The sequence below is a fragment of the Ursus maritimus genome, unplaced genomic scaffold (genome assembly GCF_017311325.1).
Source record: "Ursus maritimus isolate PB19 unplaced genomic scaffold, ASM1731132v1 scaffold_24, whole genome shotgun sequence".
Classification (NCBI taxonomy): Eukaryota; Metazoa; Chordata; class Mammalia; order Carnivora; family Ursidae; genus Ursus; species Ursus maritimus.
The window spans coordinates 18,055,838-18,067,988 of record NW_024424897.1 but is presented as its reverse complement, the minus strand read 5'-3'; the positions used below and the strand labels follow the sequence as shown (position 1 = coordinate 18,067,988).

The 12,151-nt window shown below is 44.1% G+C and overlaps 1 protein-coding gene across 2 annotated transcripts; it reads right to left on the bottom strand.

Annotated features, from left to right (window-relative positions):
• Nucleotides 1-539: 539 nt before the first annotated feature.
• On the bottom strand, nucleotides 540-10,915 carry CCDC43 (coiled-coil domain containing 43). 2 transcript variants are annotated; one of them, XM_040640509.1, is made up of 5 exons: nucleotides 10,501-10,915; nucleotides 6,658-6,745; nucleotides 5,105-5,240; nucleotides 3,742-3,800; nucleotides 540-2,142 (listed from the first exon to the last, which is right to left on the bottom strand). In XM_040640509.1, the coding sequence occupies exons 1-5, from the start codon at nucleotides 10,780-10,782 to the stop codon at nucleotides 1,955-1,957; spliced, it is 753 nt and encodes a 250-aa protein (XP_040496443.1). In that variant the 5' UTR covers nucleotides 10,783-10,915; the 3' UTR covers nucleotides 540-1,954. The 2 variants fall into 2 exon arrangements, with proteins under 2 accessions (XP_040496443.1, XP_040496444.1); XM_040640510.1 differs by lacking the exon at nucleotides 3,742-3,800.
• Between the last annotated feature and the right edge of the window lie 1,236 nt (nucleotides 10,916-12,151).

The following is a 12,151-nucleotide window of genomic DNA, read 5'->3' as shown; positions in this document are numbered from 1 at the left end:
ACTCAAAGCCTAATGAGCTGATCCTTTTTTCCTGTTTAAACATTGGTTCAAGTATACACCTAACTGTAACATACATAATAGAGTCCCAGAACGAGCTACTGTTATAACAGACCAAGACAAGTACCCTTCAGGAGTCCCATGGATATAACCTGGCTCTGCTTCAGAGACCAAAATCAAGGTGAAAATCAAAAATGCAAAATAAGGGTTAATAAAATAGGCTCTCTTATATGCTATCTGTAGCCACAGCCTATTATTGCTACTGACATAAAGGACTAAGGCTCCAAAAGCACTTGCAAGGACTTCAAAGCCAATTTATTGACTTCCAATAAAACAAGGTAATCTTTCTGATCTTCTAATACCCAACCTCATAGAAAGGAAAATTGAGGCAGAGAATTTGATTCTAGGAAGAGGTTCTACTAATAGAAGAGCATGTTGGGCTAATCAAAATATAAAGCAAAATTCAACACATTCCTAAGTGACTGTTCACACAATTCATTTCCATGGATAGCTGGAAGGAATCAGAATAAATCAGAAAACAGTGATTTAAATAGTTTATTTTTTTTAAAAGATGATTACTTTTTTAAAATGCAATGCCACGGTTATAGGAGTGTATAGAGGTGACACATCTTTTCCTTAACCATGCTTTTTACCTTTTGCACAAAGGTAAAAATTTTTTGTTAACCTCTTAGTTAATGGTATAAAACAGGTCGGCAAACTTTTTCTCTGAAGAGCCAGACAGTTAATATTTTAGGTTTCACAGGCCACAAAAGGTCTCTGTCACATACTCCTTCTTTTACAACCCTTTAAAAATGCAAAATCCATTGCTGACTTGCACCATACAAAAAAGCAAACCTGGCCAAATTTCCTTCCCTGCAGTAGTTTGCCAACTTCAGGTATAGAACACCTATCTTCTGTCTTGTCAGGCTTCTTGACAGTCTGCTGCCAGAAGCAGAGAAAGGCCTTATTTACAATTGAATGTGGCTTGTGACAAAAGTAGAAATGGAGAGTTCCTGCTCACTTTTGACTCTCCCAGGTTTTTCCACTCATTAAATAAACTTGTTGAGCACCCACAATGGACACTCTTAAATATCTTTGTGTTAGCAGAGATTTCCAGTGTTTCTTCCTTAGACACATGTTTCCTGCAGTTTCTTTCAACCTGTAATTATCACATCTTTATACTCATGTTTTAGGGCAGATCAGGATTAAAATCTCTACTAGCACTCAAGAGGTCTCATGATTATAAAAAACGAATCTAGCTAACAATGATATCCTTCCACCCAATACACATCCTTCTTCAAAATCACAGCCTGGATGAGGAAAAATATGTAACTATCTCTACTTAAAAAGGTACTTCTTTTCCTCCCATAGGTTGAAAACTTAAAAACAAAACTCAAACCTAGAACATCTACCACATCATTTCTTCCATTTTCATAGTTTGTTGCCATGTTAACATAATATCTAGATCCAGGTAGGGCTCTTCATTAGCTTTCTATTTCATCCATAAAACAATACATTAAGAGGTAAATACTACTTTCAAAGTACTTTACACTCCCACATTTCATCTCAGAAAAGGAGTGGTCATGATTCTGCTCCTTCAGGATGAAAACTGTAACTGTCAACTTTCTGAGTATTTCTGCTATTTATCCTAGGTGAAGGAAGACTTTTAAAGTGGCCAAAAGGAGCCAGGACTTCAGTATTAAAATATAAAAGTTGCCCCCATTCCAGATCTTTGGTACAGACATCAACTACAATAATCTGATTACCCACACCACAGAGACATGGCACATTTTGTAATTAGAAGTGTTTGTGATTTTCCTTTTGACCATGTAAACAAAAGGGAAATGCCTTGGGAAGCCACTTTGCAATGTTCTCTCATTTCTCTTAAATACACATGTGCACAATCATTTCTCCCTTTGATCAAGTCCATGAGGAGAAAGAACAGAGTGGACCAAGGTTATCGCTTCCGCTCCCCTCTTTGTGTCCTTTTCTTTTCCTTTTCCTTGCGCTCCTGCTTGGCTAGTTTGTCCCTCTCCCTCTGCAGCTTGTCCTGTTCCTTCTTCCTTTGGGACTCATCCCGAAGCGAGTCTCGCTCCAGTTTTCGGGCATTGAGGACATCTTCCACATTGGTGTTTCGGAACAGAGCTACAGGCAAGTTAAGGGATTAGGGTACAGGTCACACAGGTCCCAACTACTGTGTCCTTATTCTCTCTCTACATATTCCTAGACTTTAAAAAAAAAAAAGTCCTCATTGATAATTTATCTTTGGTCTAATGGGCAATCCTGAAACTACCATTACAAAGGTTTAAAACTAATCCTCAGAATGAAAATCTCAGACTTCTCTAAATTTGAAGGTTAAAATATTTTATGAAAATGAAATTTTATTCCAGAATAAGTACTTAGATCATGGCAGAATATTGTTGGGAGTATCTAGGCTAGTTTTAGTGAATAGAGTATTAATATAACTGGCAAAAATTTTATGTACTTGACACTATTAAAATGCTTGAGAAGAGTTAAATAAGTTGTTTAACCTTACTAAACTTTATCAATTTGTTTTTCCTAGACCACTGAAGCTTAAGTGAAAAATGTTCTAATAACCACAAACTCTGAATTTATAAAAGACATGAAATAAGTTTAACCAGTTAGAAAATACCTAGCCAAAAACTTTACCCCTCATTTCTTAGGACTTTAAAAACACAACCTAGGGGTGCCTGGCTAACTCAGTCAACAGATCATGTGCCTCGATCTCAGGGTCATAGGTTTGAGCCCTACAATGGGTGCAGATATTACTAAAAAAACAACCTGTTAGCACCAGACAAGCTCCTCCCTACTCTTAAAACATAACTTTTTTGCCTTAGCGCTTTAAAATAAATAAGTCTCCCTGAAATAACCTCCCCTACGTAAAAGCAGGGGGAGAGACAGAGAGAGAGGGAGAAGTAGACTTCTTGCTGAGCACGGAGCCCGACACAGGGCTCGATCCTAGGACCCTGAGATCACGACCTGAGCTGAAGGCAGACACTGAACCGACTGAGCCCCTAAAAAGGTGGATTTCTAAATGTAGAAGCTTCTCAGGGCACCTGGGTAGCTTAGTTGGTCAAGTGTCTGACTCTTGGTTTTGGCTCAGGTCATGATCTCAGGGTCCTGAGATTGAGCCCCTCATCAGGCTCCGTGCTCAGCGGGAAGTCTGCTTGAGATTCTCTCTCCTCCCCCCTCATCCCTTTCCCCCCGCTTGTGCTCTTTCTCTCCCAAATAAGTAAATAAAATCTTAAATAAATACATAAATAAATGTAGAATATTCTCATAAGTGTCTATTGGTAGGGACTTTCCTCAGCACTTATTTCCATCTGTCCATATTTTTAGCTCAAAAGTATTCAGTGTTTGCGTTCTCTTTTCGAAATATACAGACTCTGAGGACAAAGTCAAAATTTCAATATTATTTTAACTGCTTCCACTGCTGGGAAACCCAGGGCTATACACAGGGAGTATAGATTCTTATTTTCCCTTGAAAATCCTCCCTTAAGTTAAGAAATACTTCCTCCCTTCACAGTAGATGTTAACATGTTTTCTTTGGGGAAAGTTCTTGTTAAATTGACTATGGTTGTCCTTGGAATGGGGCTTAAAATGCTGGCCCGACATAAGTTCCTGTTGGTAAAAGGATTCCCCCAGCAATGACACCAAGATGAAAACTGTTCCTCAAGAGTATTCAATGGAGAAACACTTGGGGATGGACAAAGAGAAGGATACATTTATCAGAACCAATGTTCATTGTGGTGGCACATGAATCATCCTTCTCATCGGCTTCGGTGAGCGTCGTTAAGGAAAGTCGGACAGAAAGCAAAGGCTAGCCCAGCCCAACCCAACAACAGAAAACATTCAGTGAAGCGCTGGGCAGGGAAAGCGTGCTGAAGAAAAACACCGTCAGAGGTGTGGTGGCGAACCCAGCACAGTCATCTTCAGAGGTCTCAAGACTGTTCAGAGCTACTGTGAGATCCTTATCTCCCGGAGGCTGAAAAGCAACAGTCTGGTCTGGGTGGACTTGCCCATTACCCAGGAGCCCAGGGGATGGCGAGAGGCCTTCTAAAACCGTGCTTCTCAAAGTGTGGTTCCCAGAACTCCCTGGGAACTTACTAGAAAAGCACACTCTTGGGCCCCACCCTGGACCTATTAAATCAGAAACTGGGGAGTGGGGCCCAGCATTCCGGGTTTTAACAAGTTCTCCAGGAGAACCACTGCTTACTATGTTCTTTTGTTGGCCCAAGAAAGGAGATTTTGTCATTGGAACCATAGCTCTGCTGACCCTGGCAAGAAAAAAACATTAGGAGGAACTAGAAGGCAAGCTGGCCCCAAAGAGCCGAAGAACTATTTCCTAAACTCGTGATGAGACAGCTGACATTTCTGGTCTGAGGTCCCTGCATTAGGCTCCACATGCTCCATGCAACCAGGCTCTGTAAGCCGAGCATGTCCTCAACAAGTTCAAGCTCACAGGGAACCAAGCCGGTGCCCATCCAGAGCAACTGCCTTTTGCACAGCCCCCAAGTTCCAGATTTCTTCTGTGTTGGTTGGGGATCCAGTCTGTCAATGAAATATTAAAAAAAAAAAACATCCAAATGAAACTGCTCCAAATCTGGGAATCCTTCACTCACAAAATCCATATTCTAGTCCTGGTTTTGCCACTAGATCTATGCATGTCGCTGATCACACAGGCATCACTTACTGTCACGGTTTCCTTATCAACTGGGAAAAGAATATCAACAAGGATTATATGTAGGCTACTGTACTGTACAGAAAGTATTACACAAATACAAAGACTCACAGCTGTATCTCAGCTTCTGACAATACAATATCAATGGTCCATTATTAACGCATTATTTCTTTTACACCGAAGTTTTCAGGAACATGTGGATTAAGTGCTGAAAAATGTTAAGTCTCGTATTAACTCTCCCAACATCACTCCTCACACCCATGAAGGGCCACAGATCAGTGCCATTTTAGAGGGAAAAATTACACTATGGGGGGGAGATAGGCCACTTCCCGAAGCTTGCTGCAAGCCAGCCAAGACAGCGGACTCGAGCCTCAAGGGATGGTCCCAAGACTCCGAAAAGGATATTCTTCCTCATCTGTTACATCAGCATACTGGGCCAGGAGGGCGGCTTTTCTCTGCTTCTCCTCTTCAGACACCATCCTGGGCTTCACCACAATCTGTGCCTGCTTCTCAATTAGGGTGGCAATGGCCTGTACCTCATCTGGGAGGGGGAAGGGAAAGGAGGGGAAGGGAAGGGAGGGCAGGGGAGGGACAACAAGGTTGTATGTGAGAGAAAACAAGCTCACCGAACCACTAGTCCACCCAGACAGTGCTTTGCAGGAAAGACAGTGGCATCTGCTGACTCTTTAGGGCCCTGGGCTTCAAAGGAGGTGCCTCGGGGGCCAATGAGAAAGGCAAGGAAAGGCCATGCGGGCTAGGCTTTAGGTCTTGTATCCATCTTCAATCAGAGTAGCCCTGCTTTTACCTGTTTTATAAATTGAAGTTCTGCTGCTTTAAAAAAAAAAAAAAAAAGTTTGAAAAGCACTGCATTAGAATCATAGAAAATTCAGCTTCCAGCATGCAACTTTCTCCCCTCCTAACCCAGAAACCGAAGAAGGAATCTAGAATCAACTTATGCTGGTCCCTTTAATCGTGATGATTACGCCAGGTGACATTCATAGATTATTTTAAAATAAAATCAACTATTAAGTTAACCATTCTCAAAGAAAGGAGGCAGTGCTGCCCAGTACTGGTTTTTATGCCTGGATCCACATTAGAATCATCTGCGGGAGCTTTAAAAAAAAAACAAAAAAAAAACACAACAACAACAACAACAAAACAGGGGCGCCTGGGTGGCTCAGTGGGTGAAGCCTCTGCCTTTGGGTCGGGTCATGATTCCAGCGTCCTGGAATCAGGCCCCACCTCGGGCTCCCTGCTCAGCGGGGAGTCTGCTTCTCCCTCTCCCCCACCCCCTGCTCCTGTGCTCTCTCTCCAATAAATAAATAAAATCTTTAAAAAACAAACAATACATGAGCCCCACTCCCAAAGATGTTTCTATAACTCGTCCATGGTATGGCCCCCGGGTGTGGCGTCTTTTAAACCATATCAAGTGGTTCCGATGGACAGCCAACACTGAGAACCAAAGTGTAGATAGTTTAGAATGACTTCAAGTCTGGCTTTTACAATTTGAATTTTCTGCAGTTAATGCCATTCTAATGGCTGTATTAATCCACTTCTCTTTCATTTTAAGGGGTGACAAATTTAGCTGAATAAAGCAAAACATCAATCACGATTGTTATGAAATGGGAACACGGAAAAGGCAGGAGGGTGGAAAACAGCGTTGGCCCCAATCCCTGCCATGAAAATCTACAGGGGGCAGTGGCAAGAGGATGAAAAGGAAGAAAGCAAAAGCCAGAGTGAAGGGGACTATGGTCCGATGAGGTGGAAAAGTGGAGAATAGGAAAAGGAAACCAACGTTCAGTTGAAAAGTTCACGGAAGCTGCTGGGTGTTTACCAGCTTAAATGATCTTAGGCAAAATGAGTAGAAAACGGAGAAAACTTAAAATTCTCTCGCTAACAGCGATACAAGAAAGGATGTTGGAAAAGGCACTGGAGGTTAGACAAACTCCCAACTCTACCTTCTTTTTTCACTTTGGTGACGACATTCTGACTTTCTGACCATCGTTCCACAATCTCCTTGCAGACGTTAAGAAGAGGATCTTCTTCCTAGTTGGAAAAGTAGACCAATTAATCTCCTGAGAGCCCTCAGCCAGGCACAGGGCACAGCTCTCCCTCTGGTGATGAGTCGTCACGGGGAGGGTTTGGGAGCCACAGAATACAGAGTAGGGTTTTCTTCCTAGGCTCAGAAGTAATCCGGTGTGTGAGTCACAGAATCCGCACCTGCTAAGTCAGAGCACCGACTCTGTCCTGCCAAGCGACAAGCGAAAGGATTCACAGTAACTCAGGACGGTCTTCCTCATGCTTTTGGAGCAAAAACCTATTGTCTGAGTTAAAACTCTCCTCTGTGGGGGCGCCTGGGTGGCTCAGTCGTTAAGCATCTGCCTTCGGCTCAGGTCATGATCCCGGCGTTCTGGGATCGAGCCCCACATGCGGCTCCCTGCTCAGCAGAAAGCCTGCTTCTCCCTCTCTCACTCGCCCTGCTTGGGTTCCCTCTCTCGCTGCCTCTCTGTCAAACAAATAAAATCTTTAAAAAACAAAAACAAAAAAAACTCTCCTCTGTGACATCTTCCTTGGCTGATATACTCAACTCAGTACACTCTCCAAGGTTATCAACTTTCATGCTGGAACATATCCATGACCTGGCTGACCCCACTGCTTTAGGTAATAAATGAGCAGATGATCTCCTATCCGCCCATCCCTCTGTCCATTTTACACAAGCATACATATTCTGCACGCTGACCAATCTTCCTCCTTAGCATGGTATAACAAAAGGATGCTGGCTTCAGTGTCAGACATACTTCAAGTCAAACCCAGATCTATGAATGAGTTTCTTAACTTTCTAAGCTTCACATCTTGTCAGGATTTTAGAGAGGATGAATGAGAATGGGTATAAAACCCCTACCCTGCTTGGTGAAGAAAAGGCATTTCAACAAATACGGGTATTTCCCTCCAGCTTCATTACGGCTGCCTTACCATCTTCGTGTTCTACCCCTCAAAATGAGCTGTTGGCTCATGTGCCGGGCACTGTTCTCAATACTTTACATAAGAACTCTTAATTCTTAAAACCATCCCAGGATGTAAGCACTACTGCTACTTTCAATTTATAGATGAGGAGACCAAGGTCCAGAGGTTAAGTAACTTGCCCAAGGTCATCCAAGTAAAAAAAACAAAACAAAACAAAACCCCACAAATGGATTAAACAGGATTTGAACCCAAGCGGTCTACCTCCAAGCCCATGTTCTCAACCATTATATGATACCATCTCTCAAAGAAAGCGAGGAGAGGCAGAACACAGACTTTTTAAAGATTTTATTATTGTTTTTTTTTTTTTTTAAGTAATCTCTATACCCAATGTGGGACAACCATGAGATCAAGAGTCGCAGGCTCTACCGAATGAGCCAGCCAGGTGAACCCCTATTTTGTACCCAAGAAAGGATTCCATCCTCTACCTTGCATCCTTTAAGCACACATGCCAAACATACAGAACTTTAGCCCAGAGTTTCTGTAGTTCATGGACTCCCTCCTAGCAAGAAAAGCAAAAGAAGAAGAAAGGGAAGGAAAAGGAGTAGAAAAGCAAAAGAGAAAGGGTGCTCTTGGAGGACAAGGTGGTTTATTCTCCCAGGCTTCACCCAGACCAAAGGAGTTCATCCATCCATTTGTTCATTTATTCATCCAGCTGGTGCTTGCCATGTTGAAGGCACTAAGATGAGTGATAAGAGATGAATGAGAAACAGCCCCGGGTCTCATGATGCTGACAATTTAGAAGGCTAGTATATAAACAGCTGCCATAAAATGTAATACCCCAATTAACATAATAATCCTACTTAAAATTAAAACTCACTCGTCCATTCCACTCCTGATCTTCTTATAATGTTCCTTTTTTCCTAGCACTTATCATTTTCTGACATATTATATAATCTACTGATTAAGTTTTTCCCTGGGAGAATGTCACCCCATCACGGCAGGGATTTCTGTTTTGTTCCCTGAGGTACCCCAAGCACTTAGGGCAGTGCTTGGCAGAGCAATACAAACTTGATGAATCAATCAATCAATATGAATGCTACTGGAAGGAATAAAAAAAAAGATAATAAAAAGCTTTTATTAACTGTTGTTTACTCCTGACAAAATACAAAATCTTAACTCAAATTGTTGCTGACAAACTTCTTAATTCCTAATATTGAATCTTAGCCCAGTCTGGTGATTGATCTGGCTATGTCTTTTGTTCTTCCTGGAGAAGGATTTGGTACAACGGTCAGTGGCTTTTATATAGAGCCTGACCAACAGAAAGTAAGCAGCAGTATGAATTATGCATTTGATATATACCATATTCATTGGCCTTGCTGCTCTGTAAAGTTGTTTCTCAGTTGTTTCATGAACTCTGCCTCATCATATAATTCCTGGCCAATTCTTCTCAAAGTCATTTCCTATACAGAAGGGGTTGGGAAAACCAAGAGAAAAATGAGCATAGTGTGTGAATCGAGCAGAGAGAAGGAGAGGCCACCCTTAAAAATGAGACCGTCTAATGTAGTTTATGTAAACAAGAAGCAGATATAAAGAACCACATCTGGTTCTAGATAACTTTTCTCTCTTCTACCAAGAGACTTAATAGTCTAAGGCAAATTCATGCCTGCCTTTATCAGCAGACATGCAGTTCTAAATAATGACACCATGAAAAGAACAAGTCAAGGAACTAGTACCAATGGATACCCAGGTTATTTCAACTTCTTTTTCATGGAGTCTTTAGAAACTTCCAAGCTGGAAATAAAAACAAACTTAAATTGCTTGCCTCACACTCCCCCCAACCACCACCAACCTGCAATGTCAGGATGCCGGAAAAGAATTTACTCCATAGTGTTCTATCTCCACTGAACTTATGAGCTGTATCACAAGCTGTGTTAAAGATTTCCCATTTATAGGTCAATCTCACCAGAGCAGGCTTTGGGACTAAAAGGGGGACCTTGCCAGGACAACCTGGGACAGCTGCACTAGTATTATATTTCAACCATCTGCCCAATCATTGAACTGTGTTTCCACCAAGGGTAAGCAGAGATGAAGGCAGCAAAATGGTCAGGCTGGAAAAGTGGACAACCTGGTGATTTACTACCTAAACACAGATTAAAATACACATTTCTGAATTCTTGAATCTGCTTCTCCGAAGCTGGGTATCAAGTTTATCTCTCTTCTTTAAAACTCTGACCTTGTTTGCCACCTCCTCCAGCAAACACCAATGATTACTGCATTTCTAAATACTATAAAAGATCACGCACAATATTTGCTTCAGTTCGGCCTAGGCCTAGACCTAGATTTTTACTGCCAGCTTACCTTTTTTGGACACTTACCTCCAAAATAGGAACCAAGAGGGTACTTCCTACAGGCTTTTGTCATGGGACAGCCCTGGGCACTGCCTCTTAAAGAGCACAGACATCTCAGAGCACTTTATTCCCCTCTCTGAACACTGTCAATGGATGGGAATGAAGTTGGTCGTTAGGCGTTTATGATAAAACTCTCATGTAGACATTTCAGCGCCTTCGGAAGAATACTCACCCAGCTCACCCACAAGCCACCAAGAGGGCCGTGTCCCCAGGAATAAAGGAAAGCCATTCTTCTCTATGCACCTGCAACCTTCTGACTTCCCCAAACCCTGCTTGGTGAGCAATCCCCTTCCCCCGCGGCCAAGAGCTCAGAATATTCCTCTTCCAGGTGAGACCACTAATTGTCTGGGACACCAGGTATGGGAAAAGGGGAACGAAGTACTGACAGGGGCCGCCAGGAAGCTAAAGAAATGTGTCCGGGCTTCTCACCAAGAAAGCGGAGAGGATACCCTGCAGAGCGTCCAGCTTCTCTTCTTCCTCCTCCTCCTGCAGGACACCCAGGATGTAGGCGCCGTAAACGGCTCGGTCCACTCCCAGCGCCTCCAACCGTCCATCCAGCCACGACCCAAAGCCGCTGCCCCCGCCATCGCCTTCTCCAGAGGCTGCCGCAGCCACTTCGCTGGGCGCCGCCATCTTGGGGTCAGGGTCCTGCCAGCCTCCAGGGCGCCTACCGCAGTGCCTGACGGGCCGCGCCGCAGGTCCACTGCGCATGCTCCGAAGGAGCTCCCACAGCCCGGCGCGTGGGGCGTCCAGCCAATCCACCAGCAGTGGTCCGCCTGGGCATTTTGCACCTTCTAAATAGAGCGCCTGTTGGTGTACGTACGGTTACGTCATCTCTCAGGAACGCGGGCAGGTGAGTATTCTTAACGGACTCTTTTTCACAGTTGGTTCAGAGAGGTTCGGTAACTTGACCAAAGTCACGCCGTTACTAACTAAACAGAACTGGAACTCAAGTTCGATTCCAGCGCTTCGGCCCCCCTCGCCCAACTGCCTTTCCCCGCGCCCTCGTGGGATGGCTACTAAGTCGCCCACTCCCACCCAGCTTCCGAGAGGAAACCAGCTGACTCCGGAATACCCACTGTCTCTATCAACTAAGCACCACCTTCGCCTAGCCAAGCTCCGCCCATATCAGAGCTCCTGCTCCAGAGAACCTTCCCCGGTTCCCTGCAGTCTGTGTGAAGACCACCGCACTGTGCTACGGTTACTTCTCTGCATTAGCATGTAGTACCGGACACAGTAGGTGCTCAGTAAAGGATCAGGCGACCTCAAGTCCTTTTGCACTCATTCATTCAACACTTCAACGCGTATCTCTGAGGAGCCTTCTTTCCTCTGCCAGGCACTATGCTAAGAGCTTCTGATGTGTTACTGCTTGTAATCCCCTCGACAGCCCTGTGCAGAGATATTTTTACTGTCCCTGTATTAAAGGGAAGGAAACCGAGGCATAGAGTCCCACAGCTACAGGAAGCCTGATCAGAGGCAAGGAGCTCGTGCACAGCTTCCAGAGTCTCAGCGGACTCTGCGAAACTCCTGGCTCCGGACCGAAGTGAACTACCCAAGAAGCTAGGTTGCCTTTTCCTGAACTGCAGACAGGCTGATAGGTCACTGACCCGACTCCTTCATTCACTAAATATTTGAGTACCTACAGCATGGCTTAGCTCCTAGGCACTGAAAATACAAAGATAAAACTGTCACAGGGGCGCCTGGGTGGCTCAGTCGTTAAGCATCTGCCTTCGGCTCAGGGCGGAATCCCAGCGTTCTGGGATCGAGCCCCACATCAGGCTCCTCCGCTTTGAGCCTGCTTCTTCCTCTCCCACTCCCCCTGCTTGTGTTCCCTCTCACGCTGGCTGTCTCTATCTCTGTCAAATAAATAAATAAAATCTTAAAAAAAAAAAAAAAAGTCTGATTAGGGGCACCTGGGTGGCTCAGTAGTTAAGCATCTGCCTTCAGCCCAGGGAGTGATCCCAGGGCACTGGGATTGAGCCCCACATCGCTCCCTGCTCTGCTGGAAGCCTGCTTCTTCCTCTCCTACTCCCCCCCCGTTTGTGTTCCCTCTCTCGCTGGCTATATCTCTCTCTGTCAC

What these genes read in the sequence shown, in the direction of transcription:
- CCDC43 (XM_040640509.1), bottom strand. Translation starts at nt 10,782, where the DNA reads ATGCGCAGTGGACCTGCGGCGCGGCCCGTCAGGCACTGCGGTAGGCGC. An exon ending in CACCAAAGTGAAAAAAGAAG is followed by an intron (nt 5,241 to 6,657) that starts GTAGAGTTGGGA and finishes TCCCCCTCCCAG; the next exon opens with ATGAGGTACAGGCCATTGCC. An exon ending in GAACATTGGTTCTGATAAAT is followed by an intron (nt 2,143 to 3,741) that starts GTATCCTTCTCT and finishes ACTTGCCTGTAG; the next exon opens with CTCTGTTCCGAAACACCAAT.